Source organism: Phocoena phocoena, chromosome 4, assembly GCF_963924675.1.
Source record: "Phocoena phocoena chromosome 4, mPhoPho1.1, whole genome shotgun sequence".
Taxonomy (NCBI): Eukaryota; Metazoa; Chordata; class Mammalia; order Artiodactyla; family Phocoenidae; genus Phocoena; species Phocoena phocoena.
Window position 1 is genome coordinate 15,431,543 of NC_089222.1, and position 24,378 is coordinate 15,455,920.

At 35.1% G+C, this 24,378-nt stretch overlaps 1 protein-coding gene across 1 annotated transcript in view; it reads right to left on the reverse strand.

The window, feature by feature from the left end:
• The window catches only part of ACAD11 (acyl-CoA dehydrogenase family member 11), an 88,459-nt gene that overhangs the window by 39,696 nt on the left and 24,385 nt on the right, over positions 1 to 24,378 (reverse strand). The window contains exons 6-12 of the mRNA XM_065876765.1: positions 15,423 to 15,564; positions 14,725 to 14,846; positions 12,722 to 12,828; positions 11,262 to 11,388; positions 5,333 to 5,410; positions 4,560 to 4,698; positions 268 to 375 (exon numbers count right to left, since the gene is read on the reverse strand). Of these exons, the coding sequence (XP_065732837.1) occupies positions 268 to 375; positions 4,560 to 4,698; positions 5,333 to 5,410; positions 11,262 to 11,388; positions 12,722 to 12,828; positions 14,725 to 14,846; positions 15,423 to 15,564 (823 nt within the window). The remainder of the gene's footprint in view (positions 1 to 267; positions 376 to 4,559; positions 4,699 to 5,332; positions 5,411 to 11,261; positions 11,389 to 12,721; positions 12,829 to 14,724; positions 14,847 to 15,422; positions 15,565 to 24,378) is intronic.

The window sequence follows — 24,378 nt, forward strand, 5'->3', positions numbered from 1 at the left end:
TATAAAACTAGGTTTACTCTGCTGCTAATGCCTAAAGCAGGCTACCAGAAAACATCATCTGGTGTCCTCCCAAAGGGGAGGACAATTTTATTCTGCACATTTAAAAATGCCCAAAATTAAAATTGGGCTCCAACAAACATGTTCACATTTCTGGTCACAGGCAAATTTGCCTGAAACATAGAGCCACGTCCCACATTTCTTCAGTTCCTCCATAATAACCGGGAAGAGTGGCTGCCCAATGGGAGAATGTGACTGAATTGTTCTTACCTGTCATACAGAAGCAAGAGGCAATGCTCCCTTGAAGAAGAGGCTCAAGCCACTGCTGCTTCTGTTTCTCACTTCCATATAGGTGAAGCACCTCCATGTTCCCTGTGTCTACACGTAATAAGGAAAAGCACTTGGTTTGCATTTAAAAATTTATCAATGTGAAATCCAAACTATATATAGATAACAGACATGAATCTTTTTAGAGCAAATATTTACTAACAAAAATATTTTGAAACATAACAGACGAGATTGGGTGCATTCAGGGTGGCATGGCCGTAGACTAAACATAATAGTAAATACAATTTACAAGGAAGGTATGCCATAAGTAGTTACAAGTACATGGCATTTGGTGCCTATTTATTCAACTTGTTCTGAATCACAGACACTTGTCTACTTCATCCCAATGAAGCATGGCTCTGAGTTTTAACTCAATTAGGACTGAGGAAAATAATTTACTGGCCTAACCTTTCCCTGCTATCTTGCAAATATACTCTGCTTGGAGTGACTGCAATGCTCTTAGAGAACAATTAACATTACTTATTACTGAGACTCCTGTTCCTCAACCACACCCTGTGCTTTTTAACTTCCACATGTTTGCTTGGGCCAGGCCTTCTCTCTGGTGAAATTCTACCTGTCACTCCTAAGTAAACTTCTGCTTCTGAGCCATCTCCATTGTGAAGACTCTCCAGCTACCCAATCAGAAATATCTCCTTCCTTTGACCTCACATAGTAATTATTGTCTTTTTACCGCTAACACTGCTCTTACTTTTGTGATCCCATACCACCTAGAAAAGTACTAGGTAATATCTCAAGGATGCTAAACACGGAATCCCTGCCCTGGATAGAAAATGACAATAGATAACTTCAAAGACCCTCTCCAGCCCTCAGAGGGCATTGTGCAATACATGATACACTGCAGTATCACTCTCAGGTGAAAAAGAATGCTTCATGTCTGCTGTGGAGCAAAATGCTCTAGATGCCTTTCTCTGATTTTCATTCCCATCAAATTTCTAAAAATACTCTCTAAAACCTTTCTCTTGAATGCTGATTACTTATAAGATTTTGAGGAAGAATTTTTCAATATCGTCTCTTACAATGATATTAAGGACAGCTATTGAAATGCCTACGAAAATTGAGCTAAGTCTCTCAAAACATGTTTGTACTCTGTTCAGGCACTCCTAACAGGGCCCAAGTTATATTAAAATGCACACAATTCCTAGTAGATTAACACAAGCTTAAAATTCTTTTCAACTGAGGGAGAAAATGAGTCTTGAATTATAATTAATGAAGTTCATTGTTTTCTTTGCTTGTTTTAAATCCAGTGTTTCTTGTAGTTCGAATGAGGTAAATATTGAATAAAAACTTTCCAAAAATTAGTTTATTCTGAGAATCTGACAAACCAAAGTTATCATTTATAGGTTCGTTAAAAAAAAAAAAGCCTAGATAAATTACTTGTACAAAAAGAAAAAATTTCCCCCAAATTAGCCTAAAGGCTTCCAAATTTTCTAGTAACAGCTTTAGAATTAAAATGACTATTTTCAACATTCCAATATACAATATTGTATGACTTATTGATGGGCAAAAAAACCAAACCAAAACAAAAGGCAAATCAGAAGACTACATATGTGTCCCATAATATTTTATAACTATTTGGGAAATAATTTGGGTATCTTGAGTAGAAATTCATCTCATATACACTTAAGAAAACTCTTAAGTATTTAATCAACATCAATCATATTCCCTTCTTTATCTGCTTTGTATAAAGCAAAACACAGTGCTCTAAAACACAATAGCCCAAAGGCCTTCATGATATATCTCCACTACAAAGAGAAAATGCCTAGTTTTCTACCTATGGTTTTATATATCTTGTTTGCTGAGGACAGTTGCTTATCATACTTTGGTGAAAGAAAATGTATTTCCCTTGCCAATTTTAAAATTTCAGCAGTTTGGTGGTATCATATTATAACCGATAGACTAATGAAATTTTAATACTAGAAAAAAGTCTATGACCATGTAGTGACAAGTTCATAGGTCAAATGGAAAAATAGCGGCAGAGCTGCATCTGCAATGGATGCCTTCTATAGCATTATTTTTCATATTATGACCCATTAGTGTGTCATAAAATTAATTCAGTGGAATATGACTAGCACTCTCTGAGAAATGAAAATAGATCAAAATAGAATACATTAGACTAGACTCAGTGGAAAATATATGAATTCATGTAGTAAGGGAAACTTGTTTCATGAAGCCTTTTTTCAGTAATATATGTCTCTCCCCTCATTTCCATAAATCAATCCATGAACACACACATACAGCTTCATACACTACATATTGGGTCACAATATAAAATATATCTTACTATGAGTGGCAATAAAAAAAGTTTTAAGCAAAAGACTACCAGTTCTCTTTCCACAAAATTATGTTACCTATGTAACATGATATAATAGCTACACATAAGGAGATAAAATCTTTAGAAACTCTGTGAATAGATTTATTTACTTTTACAGTAGCCTCATTATTGGATTAAAATGTAGTCATCAGTAAATAGACAAATCAGTGTTTTGAAGAGAGAAAACCATATCTGGGACAAGTTCAACCATTATCAGAGGTTTATGGATTATCTTAATAATTCCCGAGAAATGAGAGTCAAAGTCCAGTGTGGAAACATTTCGAGAAGCAACTAGATTGTGTTTTCTCTGACATCCAACATACCTCTTTTGGGCACTTCCCCGCTTCACTAACTCTTTTTGGGAGGCTTCAGTACCAGGGCCATACAATAAGCACAAAAGGCAAAACTGAGGCCTAACTTGTGCAGGGACACTATAGAATATTATACAATTATCCTTCTACTACAAATCAAATGCCAGTCCTTGACTGGAAGCATCAAAAATAACCACAGTAACTTTGGGGAAAAAAGACAAAAGACATATCAAGGGTCTACCCTAGACCTACTGAGTCAGAATCTCCAGGGATGAAGCCTCTGAATCCAGATTTTTTCAAAGCTTTTTAGGGGGTTCCTTCTGCAAATTGGGTTTGAAAACACCTTCTAAAGACTACATTCCTGGTTTATTCCTTCCATATTACGTTTTTAAAGAAAAGTTGGCCTCCTTCCCTCATCCTTCCAATTTTTCATGCCAAAGTCCTTGAAGGCATCCTTGACTCCCCCATTAATACCTCATAACCATTCAGGAAATCCTCTTGGCTCTGCCCTCACAATATATTTAGAATCTTTCCACTTCTCACTCCACTGCTACTCCCTTGAACAAATCCCCATCATCTCTCACCAAGACCATCACAAGACTCCCTGCTTACTTCCTTCTCTCCTTTTGTTAATTCTCAACATAGCAGCCAAAGGGATCCTTTTAAAACTGAAGTGACATCTTGTCACTCCTCTGCTCAAATCCCCATTTCACTCAAAGTATAAGCACTCACCTGCTCTATAAGTCCCAACATACAAGGCCCTTTCCTCTCTGATATCTTTTGCTATTCTTTCCCAGCCACACTGACCTCCTTGGCTATTCTTGAAATACACCAGTCACACTCTTGCTTTAGGGCCTTTGAATTTTATGTTCTCTATGCTATGAAAACTCTTCCCCCAGATCTCAGCATGATTAACTCTCTCACCTTCTTTAAGTCTTTACTGAATGTCATTTTCTTAATAAGGCCTATTCTGAGCCTTCCATCTTAAATTGTTATACACATTACCTGTCCCTCAGCACTCCAGAGCTCCCCTACCTTGCCGTTTTTTTTTTTTCCCCAAAGCACTTTTCATCTTCAAACTTACTTATATAATTACTTATTTAATCTAGCTATTGTTTATTTTTGTCTCTCTTAGAATGCCAGCTCCATGAGGCAGGAATCTTTGTGTATTTTATTTCATGATAGTTGCTAAAATAGTGCTTGGCATATAGTAGGCAACTGATAAATAATTGGTGAGTAAATGGAGAGATAGTGAGGCTAACCAAAAGATTTAAAACTCTATCCATTCTAATTAACCATAGATATGTTTAATACTGTTAGAAAACTGGAAACCTTATATGGCCAATCCCTTTGGTGGTGACTTCTATTCACTAATACTCTTAATGTAATGATGTTTAATAAAAGAATAATCCAATGAGAACTTTAGGCCCATTTTTAAAAATATTTAAAAAAAAGTAACTGAAAGTAAAATTATAGACAAATTTATAAATCAATGACTTTGTGTAGAAAAACTTCCTTGTCATAAAATAGAGAAATTTTAAACACTGCTCAAAATATCTGAGAAAAATTCTGTTTTTAAATAATGTAGTAACCTGGTGCTTGGCAGTTAAAGACATCTGGAGCAAAAAAGCATTTTCCTGTTTCTTCAGCAATCAAGGCATAGTCTACTTGACTGAGACCGCTTACAGCTGGCAAAAACAAGTTCCAGAGGCCTTCTGCTTTGGCCATTTCCTGTCAAGGTGATGAATATGCCAGAGTTATCATAATTTATCATGACCTAAAATTATTTATTTTTAAAAGGTACTGCTACTTATGCCTTTTGAAGTTATGAAATTATTTATTTCATTGTATTCTACAGTGCAAGCAGTTATTAATTCATTATAAATCAACAATTTCTTAACAGTTAAGCTTCCTTAGATTTGGCTGAAAAACTAAATTTGCTTACTTGAATACTTCTTATTGAATCACAGCGATTATAAAATCTCCTACATCCGAGCGTAATTATGCCAAATATACTATTTGTCCATTTCAATTTCTAACGTGTGTTAAAATCTGAAAACATGAAATTGAATTAAGCCCATGTGGGAAAAATACCCTGCCTCAACTTCAGTCTCAAGTGAGTAGTGCTGATTGTATTTTTAATTTGAACAGATGTTAAGAGGCTGTCTTCATCACATACCATACACAACACACTATGTAACCTAATTTGTATATTACAGATTCTATTTTTAACTTTCTTTTAAAAAAGTTATAAATGATATAATTATCCTCTACATATATAACAACAGAAGCAACAACAAACTAAGGTCTCAAAAAATGCCTGTATATAAATTCTCTACTTTTAAGGTTCTCTTATTTTTCTTACCTTGAGTTTATCAATCACTAAAGGTTTTTTCCACTTGTCTACTGAATTTTCATTTTGAACATAGAACTCAATTACCTCCTTAAAGTATAAAAGGAAAACAGTTCATTAGTTAAAGTTAGAAAAGTAAATAATGCCATAAACTGCTAATATCCAAAGTAAACATGTTTAGGTGAAGAAGCTTTTTCAGCTGCTACTGAATCAGTAAAATTTCTTTCTAAGACCAGACACAGAAGTATAAAAAATTCTAGATGTTTGCTCCTCACAAAATTATGCTGCCTCTATATTAGAGGATTAACTTTCAAAATCCTATACCAAGATTTGAGTGTTCTATTTTCAGCAATGTGGCATACTAGATGGTCATAGAATCCCTTCCCAGGATAATACAACTAAAAATGCTGGGTAAAATATTAAAAATAATTTAAAAAATACATGTAGTAATAATACATAGCTATGCTGGAAAGAAAATAAGGAAATTCCTCAGAGGCCAGGAATACAAAAGCCTGACTCTTCAGGTGTGAGTGAGCACTGGAACCAACTTTGTCTGGGGGATGTAGGCTGATCTATGTTTGCTTGGGCCCTAGTTTGCAGTGGGCCACATAGGCAGGGGTCAGGAGGTGAAACCAAATGCCCCACACAAGGCAAGAGGGAGGATCAGAGCTCACCACTTCCCTCCACCAAAGCCAGGATGCCTGATCAGCAAAACCTAACTGGAAAAAAATAGAAAACAAAACGAAAAACCTCAGTGGTAGACCAAGGGAATAAAGGCCATTCACAGGACGGAAGAGAAAAAAGAAACATTTCTAACCTGAGCCTGTCTTCACCGAAGTTTGAGATCTTAATTCACAGACCTATGGGGCCCTAAAATTTTGAGTCAAAAATTAAGTTTACAGTGTTCCTGGTGACAATGCTTGAAAGCACCTGGCAGAAGCAAAAGCAAATTCACTCTGGAGGAAAAGAGCTTTTATAAAAAGTCTTAACTAATCCCTGCAGATAAAATTCCATTCCAAAGAACATGAGTTCAGAATGAAAAAATGCTAAACACTCAAGGTAACAAGCCACCATTAGCAAGAATTAACAAAAACAGTAGTTCAACAAAACAGAATCACACCTGCAAAGGCCACAGATAGAATAATGATCAAACACAGAATATAAAGTATTTGTGTCCAGTAGATTTCAAAAATAAAGGAAGGAATTAAAAGGATGACAAAGGACTATCAAACTTGGCCAGACAAATTTGAAAAAGAACCGAATGCAACTTGAAGCAAAGTAAAACCATAGTAATTAAACTTAAAAATTCAATGGCAGTGGTTCTCAAACTTTGGTGGCATCAGAATCACTTGGTAAAACACAAAAGCCCAGGCCCTATCCTACTTCAGTGAGTCTACTTTTGTATTCCTATTTCTGTAATCTTAACTAGCTCTCTAGGCAATTCTGACACAATCCAAATAACGAGACCCACTGCTCTATGCAAGGTTGAAAAGTAGATTAGATACAGCCAAAAAATAATAATAATAAATTGAAAGAAGGATCTGAAGAAATTATTCCTTTCTTGAATGAAGCACAGAAATTCAATAGAAGGAAAATATGAGTGGTGAAAAGATATGATGACACAGAGAGAATCATTACTTCCCTTTTCTCAGGCAAAAAAAGGAAAATAAAAGGAAAAAAAAAAGGTAAATTTTAATAGCAGATTCTCATTAAAGGAGTTTGATCCAAGAAGAAACATCTGAGTTGTAACAAGGAATAGTAAATAAGGTGGTAAATACATGGGTAAATAGATATTTAAAAACTAGCCACATAATAACAATAATCTCTAATTTGTGCAACTAAATCAAGATGAACGAAAATATTGGACTATAAGGGCCTTCTCCAATATTTTGCTATTAAAGCATCTGTGTACTTATTTTCTACACATAGACTAGTAGAATTACTGAATTAAAGGCTATGAACATTGGCCAAAACTCCAAATTACAACATTATTTTCTAAAATTGTTCCACCAATTTACAGTCATATAAGTAATATGTTAAAATGTTCCTTTTATTGAAGCATGGCTAGTCTAGAATACAGTTATATTTTTTCTATTTAAAAAATTTTTTATTGAATATATAAACTATATATTTTTTAAATATATAAACTAAAATGATATGGATGATGTAGTACATTTGTAGATTTCTTTTTTTTCTTTTTTTACATGTTTATTGGAGTATAATTGCTTTACAATGGTGTGTTAGTTTCTGCTTTATAGAATACAGTTATATTTAGTTAAAACTTCAAGAAGACAAAGGATGGCTCTTTCACAGGCACCAGGATGAATAGCACTTGTCATTCTGTCAGGAAGTCAGTTAAGTTGGAAGATTTCCTGTTTAGGGTTGTTTATTATTTCCATCCCTCACATTACTATGGAAACAGTCAATGCAATTGTGTTTGATAAGATATATGTTATGTAATACATGTACAAATTCCCCATCTGTGACTACCTCTCTATGACACTACAGTTCTGAGAAATTAAATTATGCCATTTATATAATTATTTAAAAATTTGTATTATTTAATACTTCCTGTTCTAAAGTCTGTTGATTTGGAGATTTGCAAAATCTATTTGTGGTATGGTAGGAGTCAGAATTAAAATAAAATATCTCATTACAAAGAAGCTTTCTTTAATTCTTTAAGTATGAACAAGAGTTTACTGATGAAAAAAGAAAGCAGAAAATATGCTTTGTGCCTGATCAATTCTCCCCAAATATCACCTTTAACATCTAACTTTCTCATTCACTGATTGAGATACTGCTTTGTATTATGTTGGTTCAGAATCTTAAATCTGAGCCTACAAATAATTTTGCAATATAATATGTTTTTTACTTTAAACTTAAGTCAGTTAGAAAAAAAGAAGCAACAGTTCCTCCCTAGTAATATTATTAAACTCAGTAGGAAAATATGACTAATGTTATCATTATGTTAAAAGTGTGTTCTCAGATATGTCATGTTGCTAGTTCCTGTTTTACATGCTATTTTATTAGGGCTCCTCATCCATTTTAAATAGCAAGAATTGCCCTTTTTTTAAAATTTCTTTCTTTCTTCCAGTTTTATTAAGATATAATTGACATATAGCACTGTATATGTTTAAGGTATAGGGCATAATAATTTGACTTACATACATAATGAAATGATTATCACAATAAGTTTAGTGAACATACATCATCTCATATAGATACAAAATTAAAGAAATAGAAAAAATATTTTTCTTGTGATGAGAACTCATATTTCATATATAACATACAGCAGTGTAAATTATATTTATCATGTTGTGTATTACATCCCTAGTATAACTGAAAGTTAAAGGTAATTTTGACTACCTTCAACCAATTTCCCCTCCTCCCCTGAGGAAGAATTGCCTTTTAACATTTAAATGGATGATGGTTCTGATGTTCTTACTTTATGATATCCAAGGAGTTTCAAAAGGTCATTAGAATAGCATAAACGGACCTTATTTTTTCCCATTATAGAAAATTGGAAAAATACATAAAGTATTAAGAAAAAGTCATCAAGAGTCTTACTAGCTAAAGATATGTACTATCAAGAACCGTACACTAACATGTACGGTTAGTGTATTATATGATACAATCTTATTTTCTAGATATGACTGTTTTAGTTTTTATATATGTAGTTATAATCATATTGGATAGAATTTTATAGGCTTTCCCCCCTTCTATTTTGAAAAAGCTAATTACTTTTCAAGTGCATATGTTCATAAACAGGGATTAGTACAGTCCAGAGTCATTCTACAGGATAAAATGTTTTTATGGATGTTAGTACAAGTTTTTAAAGAAAGAAAAAGTCACATTATTAGATGTAGATATATTCCAGATTTGAAAGATCTGCAGACACAAAATGATTATGGCTTTCCTTGCCACACAAAATGTTGATAATCTCTCCTTTAAAACTAGAGTCTTTTTTTTAATCATAAAGCATTTTCCTTTATTACAAATTCTTTGTAAATATTTTAGTAGCTGCATGATATGAGGTTCAGCAGATGTATCACAATCCAATTTGTAACACCTCTTCCGTGCTACATGCTTCCCTGGATCGCTCATTTACATTTATGAATGAAATAACATGGGTTTCCTCTCCCAATTTGAGTCTCCTTTGAATAAATCAGGAAGGCTGATAGGAAAGCTGGGGTCTACACCAAACCCACCACTGGAAAAAAAAAATGGAGGGGTCTTCCCTGGTGGCGCAGTGGTTGAGAGTCTGCCTGCCGATGCAGGCGACGCGGGTTCGTGCCCTGGTCCGGGAAGATCCCACATGCCGCGGAGTGGCTGGGCCCGTGAGCCGTGGCCGCTGAGCCCGCGCATCCGGAGCCTGTGCTCCGCAATGGGAGAGGCCACAACAGTGAGAGGCCCGCGTACGGCAAAAAAAAAAAAAGAAAAAAAAATGGAGATAAACTGTCATTTGAAACCCTGGCTTCTTTGAAACACATCATATGCTTTTTTAGAGTACTCTGGCAGCCTTTTTCCTGGGGCAAACACCATTGCTACCCAGGAGTGTTAGAAACCAACTCAAGCAGCCCACCTATTACAGGTTAATTCTTAAATCAAACATCTTGATCTCTCTTCCTCTTCTCATTCTTGCTCTCCACAACAGGCAATCATAGGGGACTCCATTGTAAAAAAAAAAAAAGTTACCACCTGAGTTATAGTCCTCTCTTACTTAGAAATTCTTCTGAGATGTGTTAAGGTTTTTTCTTTGGTATGATCCACTCTGCTTCCCAAATCCTTTTCCATTCTCTTTTCAAAACCTTTAGTCCTGTGATGTGTACTTTTGTTTTTGTGCTTTTACCAATTCCATTTTTTAAAAAATTTCTTTATAAAAAAAAAAAAATTTCTTTATTGTTAATTCAAGAGGATTTTATTTGTGTGAGGGGAGGTAAATGCTGATTTCAGTCTGCCATCTTGAACTCAAAGTGCTGCATTTTCTTTTTAACACCCAAACGTTCAGAATTTTATTTTTAAAAAATATTTTAATTTTATACTGGAGATAGTTGATTTACAATGTTGTGTCAGTTTCAGGTGTGCAGCAAAGTGATTCAGTTATACATATATATATATATTCTTTTTCAGATTCCTTTCCCATATTGGTTATTACAGAGTACTGAGTAGAGTTCCATGTGCTGTACAGTAGGTCCTTGTTGATTATTTATTTTATATATAGTATATTTTATATATATAAATTTTTATAATAATTTTTATCTTTTCTTCACAGCATTTATCATCTTACTTAATGTCTTTCTTTCATGCTAAAGTATAAGCTCTGTAGAAGCATAAGCCCTGTCTTCTTATTCTTCCTTTTACCTTTGATGGCCTAACCCATTATTAGGTACCTAATAATTATTTGTTAACTGAATGAATGAATGTGTCACATAACTTGTCTACTCTCAGTGAATTTACTGAAACTTAACACCTTAAAATAGTAGCTTGTGGGGGGAGTGATGGTAGTATCTGTGAACAGCTTGAAATGATATACAAAATTTTCTGGGTATGCCTCTCTTGTTTATCCTACAGTTCTCAATTTTCAAAGGGGCCCATTAAAGAAAAAAAAAGGCTGAAAGTCACTGCCTTAGGAAAAGACCCCCAAAGTAGCATTTTACTCTAAAATATTTAAAGATCCTAACTTTGTAAACTGCTAATTCCCTCTGACTTAATTTTAATTCCACAGATTTATCTGTGTCATTCCCTTGGCATATTTTAGAAGCTTGGAATTTCTCAGGATCAGGTTCTGCAGCAGTTCAGTGCTAAGGTGAGGAGGGGCATCTAGGTAAGGATTGACTGCAAAGAAATGATACCATGGTACTCCTAGAAGCAGAGATAACAGAAGTAATTCTTCAATAGTCTTGGAGCACAAATACATTCTGTTTGTTTATAGAATACTTACCTTTTCAGCTGGGAGGATGTGTTGTTTCATGAACTGCTTCACCCTAGTAAGAACTTCGTGGCCTGTCCTAGTCTGTACAAACAATTGTCTGGTAGTATCAGTCTGTGGAAGTGCAGTACTGAAAGTTCTTTATAAAAAAAAAGTTACAAAGATGTGCAAAACCATTATTATAGATTTCTGAATAGAATGTAATGTCTTCCCCCAGTTTCCCAAAAACATCTCTCAGAAGAAGTTTCCATATTTTGGAGTTTTTGTCTTTCATGTTATATGGAAGGAATGCAGAATCACTTTATTTTGAACATTAAACTTTAGTGCTTAAAGCACTTTTTGGAGAAAACATAAGCCTGGCATGACCTCAATCAATGGGAGTTTAAAATCTTTATTGAAGCCACATATCAGAATCTCTAAACAAGAAGGCAAAGAAATAGAATACAAATTTAATAATTACTCTTAGTATATGCCTCACAAATACAACTGCTGGATATCATTATAAACAAGACCTTTAAAGATCATTATGAAAAGCAGCATCATCATTTGTCATGTTGTGGAGATTACAAATATTCGTGTATGAGACGAACTGTAAAACACAACTGTCCTAATGATATGCCATGGATACTTGTGGCTTGGGCAGAATTTCCAGGGACAGCATCATCCGTGCATTCAGTAAGTGCTATATATCACACTGTTTTTTTTTTGTTTGTTTCTTTTAAATTTTGCTTTATATTGGAGGATAGTTGATTTACAACATTTACAATGTTTCAGGTATACAGCAAAGTGATTCAGTTATACATATACATATAGCTATTCTTTTTCAGATTCTTTTCCCATATAGGTTATTACAGAGTATTGAGTAGAGTTCCCTGTGTTATATGGTAGGTCCTTACTGATTATCTATTTTATATATAGTAGTGTGTATATGTTAATCTCAACCCCCTAATTTATTTCTCCCCTCCATCACACCTGTTAGATGGCAGTGTGTTTGGAGAAAGTGTATTAGATGTCTCAAAAGTGCTCCACTAATGGAGATATGAATTTCAAAGACTCTTATGAAATGTCTGAATACAGTTTCATGCAATGTCATGGTGGAAGAGAGCAACATTTCTAAACTTAATAAATCATCTTATATAATACATAACTTTAAACAGGTATATGTAAGTAACTTAAATATTAGAAGGAAACATTTGAGAATTTTATCAATATATTAAAGGTTTATACATTCAAATTGCAAAAAAACCCACAAACCCCTTTTAATCATTAAATGGGTATTTTCTTTAAATCTGAGGTCAATTTATTTTCAAGCATAAAAGAGATTTACTAAAAAAATTTTTACCATGATTGGCAGCAGCAATTCTGGTGTTGTAAGCAATAAAAACAATCCCTATCCCCCTAAAGTTTATGACCTTCACATAGCTAATAAAGGCTCTAATTTGAGTTAGCCACAGAATCTATATTTTGCTTACCTTTTTGAGAGTTGTAATCCAGTTTCTGCCAGAGGTTGCACAATATTGGCAAACTGAAAGCTACTTTCAGATGCATTATTTCCCAGAAGATATCTACTATATACTCCCTAAAAGTAAATTAATACAAAGTGATTAAAATTCATGGAAAACTATTCTTCAACTATCCAGTCTTTCCACAGTTTCCCAGCTACGTGAATCACTAAACTTACAAGGTACTAAGATATAAATCAGACTATCAGTTCTATTAATTTACATGCAGGCATAATTATACCACTCCAAGTTAAAGAATTACACTTGTATCATTTGGTTAACATACTCTCATCATAACAGAATTATAACTGGAAATCAAACCAAACTTTAAAATGAGTTTAGCAGTTACTAAAGATACCAAATTGGCAAGTTATATCACCTCTAAAGATCATTGCTCTCCCTTCACAGTGGAGAAAAAAAAAAATCTAAAGAAACTAAAATAAAATTAAAAACTATAAAACCAAAGAGAAGGCAATGAGAGACTTCTAAGAATATTTTATCTCATTTTTTGGACCCCTAATTTAGGCGAAACTATTCTCCTTTGAACAGTGTTAGCTGAATGCTCATCTGTTTTTCTTTGTTAATTCTCCATGTTCTGTGTTTCCAACATAATATACTCTCCTGTTCCCTGTCCCAAACACAATCAACTGAATTTCATTAGTTTATTTCTTTATATAATTCTTTGTACAATAAAACACTGTAGCAGTCTTTCCGTCATTTCCAATTTCACATTTCTAGTTAGAATGGAATGTTCATGATCATCTCTAAGGCTACTAACTACATAGTTTATGACATACATATTAATTTCGATCATAAACCATGTCAAGCTTTTATCTGAAATGAAAATACATTTTAAATTCAAAGCCTATCTGTTATCTCACTTTGGAAATTGACAGATATAGAAACATACCATAAACCCTATTTTGAGAAATGCATCCAATCAACATGATTAACTAATATGATTAATATGATTCTAAACTATAGGATGAGATGTAAGACAACTATTTCCTAGACATTTCAGTTATTGGAGGACAGCATGAACTCTGAGGACAGGGAAAAATAACCATAATTTTCGTTAATCCTTCTTTTTTGTTTCTAAAATCTCTTATTTACTTGTTCTTCCTCTAAGCCCTAACCCCTTACCAGAGATGAAGCATCTCAATTTCTTAAAATAACTAAGACTCAAAGTATAAGGGAGCTGAGTTAGTATAATGAAGAATGCAATTGTCTAAACTGTAAATTTAAAAAACTGAACTTATGTTCAGTTTTCTCTCAAAATTTATCACATAACTATCACATTATTAGAAAATGGAAAATGGACAATTAAGTAATTATGTGTTTGAGTGAGCTTATCCACTCACTCAAACACATAATTAAGAGGCTCTGTATGCTAGGTACTGTGCTGGCTTTGGGAAATACAATGATAATTCCTTCATCATCAGCCCTGATTAATAGGGTTTTATAATCTGAATCAGATATCATATAAGGAGTTTAACTCTTTCTTATATTGGATATTCAGGAAATAACAAATTCTCACATGCTTTTTCTCTTTTTGTTATTATGTCTTTCTCTCTCCCTTCTTCCATCTTTTTCGTTTATTATACCAAAAAGTGATACCACATTTTGCTACTCAAATTTTTCCCTTGCCAAATTCCTATTCTGTAAACTCTGGATTTATGTTTTATCCATGTCTTGTATTTGTTATTATGGAAACTAAATTGATCTAAAGATAAGAATATAAGGGAATACCCTGGTGGTCCAATGGTTATTAGGACTCTGTGCTTTCAGTGCCGGAGGCCCGGGTTCAATCCTTGGTAGGGGAACTAAGATCCCACAAGCTGAGCCATGATGTGGCCAAAAAGAGAAAAAAAAAAAAAAAAAAAAAAAGGGAATATAAAACCCCCAAAGACCAAAAATATTGTCAACAGTACATCAATAAGTAATGGTGAAACACATGTTAAAAAATTAATTACCTGTGCTATTCCAGCAATTTTAAAATATGAAAGGGCAAGAAAGAAATTCCAGTTAGGAAGATTAGAATTAATTCCCCTGCAGCGGCAATATATTGAAATCAGTTCTTCCATTGATGGTACCCCTATAAAAACAGTACATGCTATAAACTTTAATAAGAATGTCATGGTGAATATTTTAAAATGTCATATTGCATATAAATATAAAGCTGAACATAAAATTAATCCATATAACAAAACATTAATCTATATAACAAAACATTATAATCTATATAATTATATTATAATTAAAATATTAACTATAATATAATCTTATAATATATTATTACTTATATTACTTATATATAGTATAAATTATATTATATAATATAAATAATGTATTATATTATTAATTATATATAATAAAATATAATATTATAATTAAAACATTATGATCCATATAATTATAATCCATATAACAAAATATGCTCTAAATGTTGATTTCCAAAAGAACATTATATACAAATGATTATATTTTGTAACAAATTACTAGAAGTGTAATGATACATTCAAAAAAATCGATAGAATAAAATGATTTAAAAACATTTTAAGAAACAAAAGCTATTTATCTAAGATTGCAATATAATCTTTTTATTAATTATGAAGCAAAATAAATATAATTTTATATTAACAGCAGTTTAGGCAACATTATGTTTTCATACCTATGTTTTCTTGCAAATGAGGACTTTGACTTAACAATGGAATGGTCCTTGGCCAAAAGTAGAACACACAGAGATGAGCCAAGTCTGACAGAGGATGACCAATGGTTGAAAGCTCCCAATCTAGTACAGCTACAACTCGAGACTGTAATTAAAAATAAAAAGGTTTTAATATATTAAATCCAAAACAACTAAAATAAGGAGATGAACGAAATAGAATCTATTGAAAATCATATTTTCCATCAAAAGCAAATGTGAGGCTGTAGTTTGCAGTTTTTACCCACAGCAGCACATTTCATTTATCAAATAGAGCCAAGTCTCCTGGTTCCATTGCTGGCCAACAGCTCTGCATTTTACTTTACACAGCCTTAACATGTCTACTAATGAACAGAGGCAAAAGCAGTTGAAAAGTTTCAACTGGGAGTAACTATAGTAAAGAAGAAATTCTAACAATTACTTATAATTTAAGAATCTATTCTCTGGTAATGAATCTTACAACATAACAAATATTACACTCTTATGACAATAGTAATTTTTTAAAGTAAGTTATTTCATGCTATAGATATAAAACTATAATTGTTATAAAAGATGCTGTTTGTTTTATGAATACAAAATCCACCATTATATAGCAACATGATAAAAGAGTTGTGTAATTTGGAACCAATAACACGGAAAGCTTTCCTCATTCTATTTTGTAACAATATGTATCAAGGGACTATATAGCTTTATGTTAAGAACACAGGACATTCAACTGCAAATACAAGGGGAAAAGGCAATTTGTAAAATAATATGCATAGTATGATCCTATTTGTTTAAATAAAAAGGGTACAAATGAATACACAAAGTTGAAAGAATATACACCAAACTGATAGCAATGGCTATGGTTACTTCAAGGGACTGAAGCAGGAGGGATGGAATATGGGAGGAGACACTCCATTGGAGGGTTCTGTACAGGAGGAGTGATATAATAGGATTTGTATTTTAAGGTCACTCTAGCTGCTATGTTTTGAATAGACTGTAGGGGAGGCAATGAGGAGGCTGTTGCAATAATCTAGAGAGGGTTATCTAAGCCAGATAAAACAGCAAAGCTCACTTAGGCAATGCAAGTTACTGGGTTTCATGCCTTTAAGTAACTAACTTTGTGTGTGCTTGCACTCCCTTGCTTCTCTCATACACTTGAACACATTATTGTAGCTTTAAGGAAAAATGTGGTCTTTGGAATCACAGACCTGTATTCAAGTCCTAGCTCCACCATTTACTGGCTGTGTAATTCTGGACAAGCTAGTTAACCTTTCTGATTCTCAATTTTTGCAGCCATAACATACACCTCTTGCATAGAGTTAGTGTGAAGATGAAATAAGAGCAGGTTACATGTCCATTCTGTTTACCAGTGTCTAGCTGCAAAGTACCTGACATACAGTAGGTGGCCAAAATATATTTATTCAATGAATAAGTACAGAGCCTGGCATATAGCAGGCAATAAAAAATTTACCATTATGACTATGGGAAAAATTGATCACTGCTTCCTCTATGATTTGACTTCATAAGACTTTTTATGGTTGTGGTTATATTGAATTATAAGCTACTATATTAGCTAGATTTGTTAAATTTGCTTAAAAAAGGGATTGGACGCATTTTTCTCTATACCATTCTGTTTGTTTCTGTGCTCTTGACGTCCAAAGAAAAGAAGATGATATACTTAATTATGCTATAAATGTTTAGCTTTTTTTAATTGAAAATTTTCCCTGGAGTTAAGTTTCAAGAAATCTGAAACATTTTAAAAGTAATTACCCACAAAGCTATAAAACAATAGCCAGTGAGAAAAGCTGATGGGTCATCAAATTATCAATTAGTATAAATTAATTAGCCATGGTTTATTAGAATCCTGTCTATTCCTGTTTGTGTACAGAGCTATAAAAAGCATAGCATAACTTCTAGTGGATGAGGTGAACATTTACTAATTCATTTTGCTGCTAAAGAACTTAAAATGATTTCTGAGAGTTTTTCTGAAACCTCAGCACAACTGAAGCTTTTCATTTTGTTGATTATCTTCTACCTTGAGTTTTATTTTCTAGGTATGCTTTTTGCCGTATTGAATTTTTTTTTTAATTTATTTTTGGCTGTGTTGGGTCTTCGTTCTGCACACGGCCTTTCTCTAGTTGTGGTGAGCGGGGGCTACTCTTCATTGTGGTGCGTGGGCTTCTCATCACAGTGGCTTCTCTTGTTGTGGAGCGCGGGCTCTAGGCACACAGGCTTCAGTAGTTGTGGCGTGCGGGCTCAGTAGTTGTGGCACACGGGCCCTAGAGCACACAGGCTTTAGTAGTTGTGGTGCACAGTCTCAGTAGTTGTGGCTCACAGGCTCTAGAGCGCAGGCTCAGTAGTTGTGGTGCACGGGCTTAGTTGCTCCGCGGCATGTGAGATCTTCCTGGACCAGGGATCAAACCCATGTCCTCTGCATTGGCAGGCGGAATCTTAACCACTGCTCCACCAGGGAAGTCCCTTGAATTTTATTAATATGTATGTATATTACCTTTTCAAAACAAAAGAAACACATGCAATACAGTAGGACTGACAATAGATGAAGGAGGTAGGAAAAAATATAATAATTTTTAATAAAGTGATAAAGCTAAGAGTAGGTTATTACATAAAATTAAATGTCACAGGTCATATTGATATATAATTTTTAGTGTTGACAGCAGAATTTGCTCTGAGTTTTCTATGGACAAAATAAAGTATGAAGCATAATCAGTCACAATGTTTATAGTGCATGTAGATTAAAAACAAACCAGCTGCACCTGGGTTGCTTCCAAGTGCCAATCAACAGATGATTGGGTTAAGAGGATGTGGTATATACACAGTGGAATATTACTCAGCCGTAATAAAGAATGAAATATTGCCATCTGCAGCAACATGGATGGACCTAGAGAATATTATGCTTAGTGAAATAAGTCAGACAGAGAAAGACAAATACTGTGTGATATCATTTACATGTGGAATCTAAAATATAATACAAATGAATGCATAGGCAAAACAGAAACAGACTCACAGATATAGAAAACAAACTTGTGGCTACAAAGGTGAAAGGGGAGGGGACAGGGACAAATTAGGGGTATGGGATTAACAGATACAAACTACTATATATAAAACAGATAAGCAACAAGGATATATTGTATTGCACAGGGAATTATACCCATTATCTTATAATAACCTATAATGGAGTATAATCTGCAAAAACCCTGAATGACAATGCTTTACATCCGAAACTGAAACTAACATTATATTACAAATCAACTGTACTTCAAAACAAAGCAAAAAAACCCAGCTGCTCAAGGGTGACAATTTTCATGGAGATCAGTCAAGACAGCAGAGTAGAAAGACCATGAGTTCACCTCCTCTCAGGAGCACACCAAAATAACAACTATAAGCAGAACAACCATCAATGAAAAAGACCAGAACCAACCAGAAAAGATCTTCTACAACTAAAAACATAAAGAAGGAACCACAATGAGGTGGGTAGGACAGGTGGACTCACAATATAGTCAAGGCCCATAACCCCAGATGGATGACCCACAAACTGGAGAATAATTACACTGCAGAGGTTTTCCCACAGGAGTGAGAGGTCTGAGCCCCACATTGGGCTCCCCATTCTGGGGGTCCTGCATCAGGAAGATGAGCCCCCAGTGCATGTGGCTTTGAAGGTTAGTGGTGCTTAATTGTGGGAGTCCCAGAGGATTGGGGGAAACAGAGACTTCACTCTTAAAGGGCGCACAAAAAATCTCACACATTCCAGGACCCAAAATAAAAGCCATAATTTGATAGGAGCCTGGGACAGACCTACCTGTTGATCTTGGAGAGTCTCCCAGAGAGGCAGGAGGCAACTGCAGCTCACCCTGGGGCCACAGACACTGGTGGCAGCCATTCTTGGGAGCTCCTTCTACCATGTGGACATTGGTATTGGCAGGCACCATTGTGGAATCCTCCCTCTGGCTTATTACCCCCAGGACCCAGCCCTGCCCTGGCCCAACAGCCTGCAGTCACCAGTGCTGGGGCGCCTCAAGCCAAGCAACTAACTTGGAAAGGACACAGCCCCACCCATCAGCAGACAGGCTGCCTTAAGACCCCCTAAGCCCACAGCTGCCTCTGGATGTGGCCCTGCCTACCAGAGGGCCCAGGACCTAGTTCCAGCCACCAGTGGGCAGGGACCAGATGCAAGAAAACCACAATCCAGCAGCCTGCAGACACAGCCCATCTACCAACAGGCCAGAGACCCTGCCCTGGGACAAGCTTGGCCCCAGCCCTGCTCACTAGCAGGCTAATTCAAGCTTCTGGACACCCCAGACCCTGTGTCAGAAACCCACCCCCCACCAGCAGCAATCTGATACCATCTCTGGAATCCCTGGACCCTGCAACCAACTCCAGGACCTTCTCTGCCTGCCAGTAGTCCGGAAGTAACCCCAGGACCTGGCTTCATCCACAAGGAAGGTGGGCAACAACCATGGCGTCTTCTGGACCCTGACTCTGCCAACCAGTGAGCCAGCACTAGCCCTGGGGCCCCCTGGGCTAGTTCTTCAGTCAGCGGCCTCGTGACCCAGCCCCGCCAACCAGCAGCCGGCAGCCTCCACACAAGGCAGAGCCTAGCAACCAGACTGGAGGCTAACCAAACCTACCAGACTGCCCACATATTCAGCTGGCCACAAGAGAAGGTTCCAGGTAGCCCTCATAGGGGGAACCCCTAGAGCATATAGCTTGGGAGATGAGAAAGAAGTGCACTGCTGGGATGCATAGGACATCTGCTACAGAAGGTCACTTCTCCAAGGCTGGGAAATGTAACTAACTTAGCAGATACATAAAAATACAAACAGCAGCTTAGGCAAAATGAGGTGGCAGAGGAACATGCTCCAGATGAAGAAATAAGACAAAACCCACGAAAAAGAACTAAGTGAAGTGGAGACAGGACATCTACTTAATAAAGAGTTCAGGGTAGTGATGGTAAAGATGATGAAAAAACCCAGGAGAAGAATGGATGCACAGAGTGAGAAGTTAGAAGTTCTTAACAAAGAGTCAAAAATATGTAGAACAACTGAACAGAGATGAAGAATACAATAAATGACATGAAAAAATATACTAGAAGTAATCAATGGTAGACTAAATGATATAGAGGAATGGATCAGTGAGCTGGAAGACAGAGTAGTGGAAATTGCTGATGTGGAACAGAAAAAAGAAAAAATAAGGAAAAGAAATGAGGACAGTTTAAGAGACCTCTGGGACAACATCAAGCACAATAACATTTGCATTATAGAGGTCCTACAAGGAGAAGAGAGAGAGAAAGGGGAAGAGAACATATTTGAAGACTTAATAGCTAAAAACTTCCCTAACCTGGGAAAGGCAATAGACATCCAAGTCCCATAAGTGTAGAGTCCCATAAAGGACTAACCCAAAGAGGAACATGCCAAGACACATTTTAATTAAAATGGCAAAAAGCAAAGATAAAGAGAGACTATTAAAAGCAACAAGGGAAAAGCAAAAAATAACATATAAGGGAACTCCCATAAGGTTATCAGCTGACTTTTCAGCAGAAACTCTACAGGCCAGAAGGGAGTGGTACAATACATTTAAAGTGGTGAAAGGAGGGCTTCCCTAGTGGCGCAGTGGTTAAGAATCCACCTGCCAATGCAGGGGACACAGGTTCAAGCCCTGGTCCTGGAAGATCCCACATGCCATGAAACAACAAAGCCTGTGCACCACAGCTACTGAGCCTGCACTCTACAGCCTGCGAGCCACAACTACTGAGCCTGCGTGCCACAACTATTGAAGCCCACACGCCTAGAGCCTGTGCTCTGCAACAAGAGAAGCCACTGAAATGAGAAGCCTATACACGACAACAAAGAGTAACTTCCACTCGCCCCAACTAGAGAAAGCCAGTGCGCAGCAAAGAAGACACAACACAGCCAAAAAGAAATAAATTAAAGAAATAAATTAAAAAAAAAAAAAGAATAAAGTGATGAAAGGGAAACCCTACAACCAGGAATACTCTACCCAGCAAGGTTCTTATTCAGATTTGATGAAGAGATCAAAAGTTTTACAGACAGACAAAAGTTAAAAGAGTTCAGCATCACCAAACTAGGTTTACAAGAAATGTTAAAGAAACTCCTCTAAGCAAAAAAGAAAAGGCCACAACCAGGCACAAGAAAATTATGAAATGAAAAAGTTCATTGGTAAAGGCAAACATAAGTAAAGGTAGGAAATTATCCATGTACAAAGCTAGTAGGAAGATTAAAAGACAAAAGTAGTAAAATCATTAATATCCACAATAAGCAGGTAAGGAATACAGAACCAATTAGATGTAAAATATGATATCAAAAACAGTAATCATGAGAGGAAGAGAGTACAAATGCAGGGTTGTTAAAATGCATTTGAAATTAAGCAGTCAGCAACTTAAAACAATCATATATATATGTATGTATACTCACCTACCGCATCATAACTACAAACCAAAAATCTACAATAGATATACATACAAAAAAGAAAAAGGAATCCAACCATAACTCTAAAGATACTCATCACATCACATGACAAGAGAACAAAAGAAGGGGAAAAAAAAGACCCACAAAACAATTCCAAAACAATTAACAAAATGGCAATAAGAACTTAGGTATCACTAATTACCTCAAATGTAAGTGAAATAAATGCTCCAATCAAAAGACACAGAGTGGCTGAATGGATACAAAAACAAGACCTGTATAGATGCTGCACACAAGAAACTCACTTGAGATCTAAAGACACACAAATACTAAAGTGAGGGGATGGAAAAAGGTATTCCATGCAAATGGAAATCAAAAGAAAGCTGGGGTAGCAAAAGTTATATCAGACAAAATAGACTTTAAAACAAAGACTGTTACAAGAGACAAAGACACTACACATAATGATCAAGGGATCAATCCAAGAAGAATATATAACAATTGTAAATACATATGCATGCAACATAGGAGCACTTAAATACATAAAGCAAATATTAACAGCCATAAACGGAGATATCGACAGTAACATAATACTAGTGGGGGACTTTAACACCACACTTACATGAATGGACAGATCATCCAGACAGAAAATCAATAAGCCTTAAATGACACATTAGAACAGATGGACTTAGTTGATATATATAGAATATTCTATCTGAAAGCGGAATACACATTCTTTTCAAGTGCATATGGACCATTCTCCAGGATAGATCACATACTAGGCCACAAAACAATCCTCAGTAAATGTAAGAAAACTGAAATCATGTGAAGCATCTTTTCCGACCACAACGCTATGAGACTAGAAATCAACTACTAGAAAAAAACGGCAAAAAACACAAGAGACTAAACAATATGCTACTAAACAACAAATGGAACACTGAGGAAGTCAAAAAGGAAATAACAACTTACCTAAAGGCAAATGAAAATGAAAACACAATGATCCAAAATTTATGAGATGCAGCAAAAGCAGTTCTAAGAGGGACGCTTATAGTGATATAAGCTTACCTCAGAAAAAAGAAAAATCTCAAATAAACAACTTAAACTTACACCTAAAGGAACTAGAAAAAGAAGAACAAACAAAACCCAAAGTCAGTAGGAGAAAAGAAATAGTAAAGATCAGAGCAGAAATAAATGAAATAGAGACTAAAAAATCAATAGAAAAGATAAATGAAACTAAAAGCTGGTTCTCTAAGAAGATAAGCAACACTGATAAAACCTTTAGTCAGACTTATCAAGAAAAAAATGGAGAGGGATCAAATCAATAAAATCAGAAATGAAAAAGGAGAAGTTAACACTGACATCACAGAAATATAAAGAATCATGAGAGACTACAATGAACAACTCTATGCCAATAAAATCAACAACCTTGAAGAAACAGACAAATTTTTAGAAAGATACAATCTTGTCAGACTGAACCAGGAAGAAATAGAAAATATGAACAGATCAATTACCAGTAATGAAATTGAATCAGTAATTTAAAAACTCCCAAGAAACAGAAGTCCAGGACCAGATGGCTTCATGGGTGAATTCTACCAAACATTTACAGAAGAGTTAATGCCTATCCTTTTAAAACTATTCCAAAAGGTTGCAGAGGAAGTAACACTTCTGAACCCATTCTATAAGGCAAGCATCACCCTGATATCAAAACCAGACAAAGATATGACAGAAAAAGAAAATTACAGGCCAATATCACTGCTGAACATAGATGCAAAAATTCTCAACCAAATACTAGCAAACCAAATACAATAACACATTAAAAGGATCATATACCATGATCAAGTGGGATTTACCCCAGGGATGGAAGGACTTTTCAATATCTTCAAATTACTCAATGTGATATACCACATTAATAAACTGAAGAATAAAAATCATATGATCATCTCAATAGATGCAGGAAAAGCTTTTGACAAAATTCAACATCCATTTATGATATTTTTCTCAAGAAAGTGGGCATAGAGTAGGGAACATATCTCAACATAATGAAGGTCATTCATGACAAACCCACAGTTAACATCATACTCAACAGTGAAAAGCTGAAAGGATTTCCTCTAAGATCAGGTACAAGACAGGGATGTCCACTCTTGCCATTTTTATTCAATATAGTATTGGAAGTCCTAATCACAGCAGTCAGACAAGAAAAAGAAATAAAAGGAATCCAAATTTGAAAGGAAAAAGTAAAACTGTCACTCTGTAGATCACATGGTACTATACATAGAAAATCCTAAAGACACCACCAGAAAACTACTAGAGCTCATCAGTGAATTTGGTAAAGTTGCAGGATACAAAATTAATGTACAGAAATCTGTTGCATTTCTATACATTAACAATGAACTATCAGAAAAAGAAATTAAGGAAATAATCCCATTTACAGTTGCATCAAAAAGAACAAAATACCTAGGAATAAACCTACCTAAGGAGATAAAAGACCTGCAGTTGGAAAA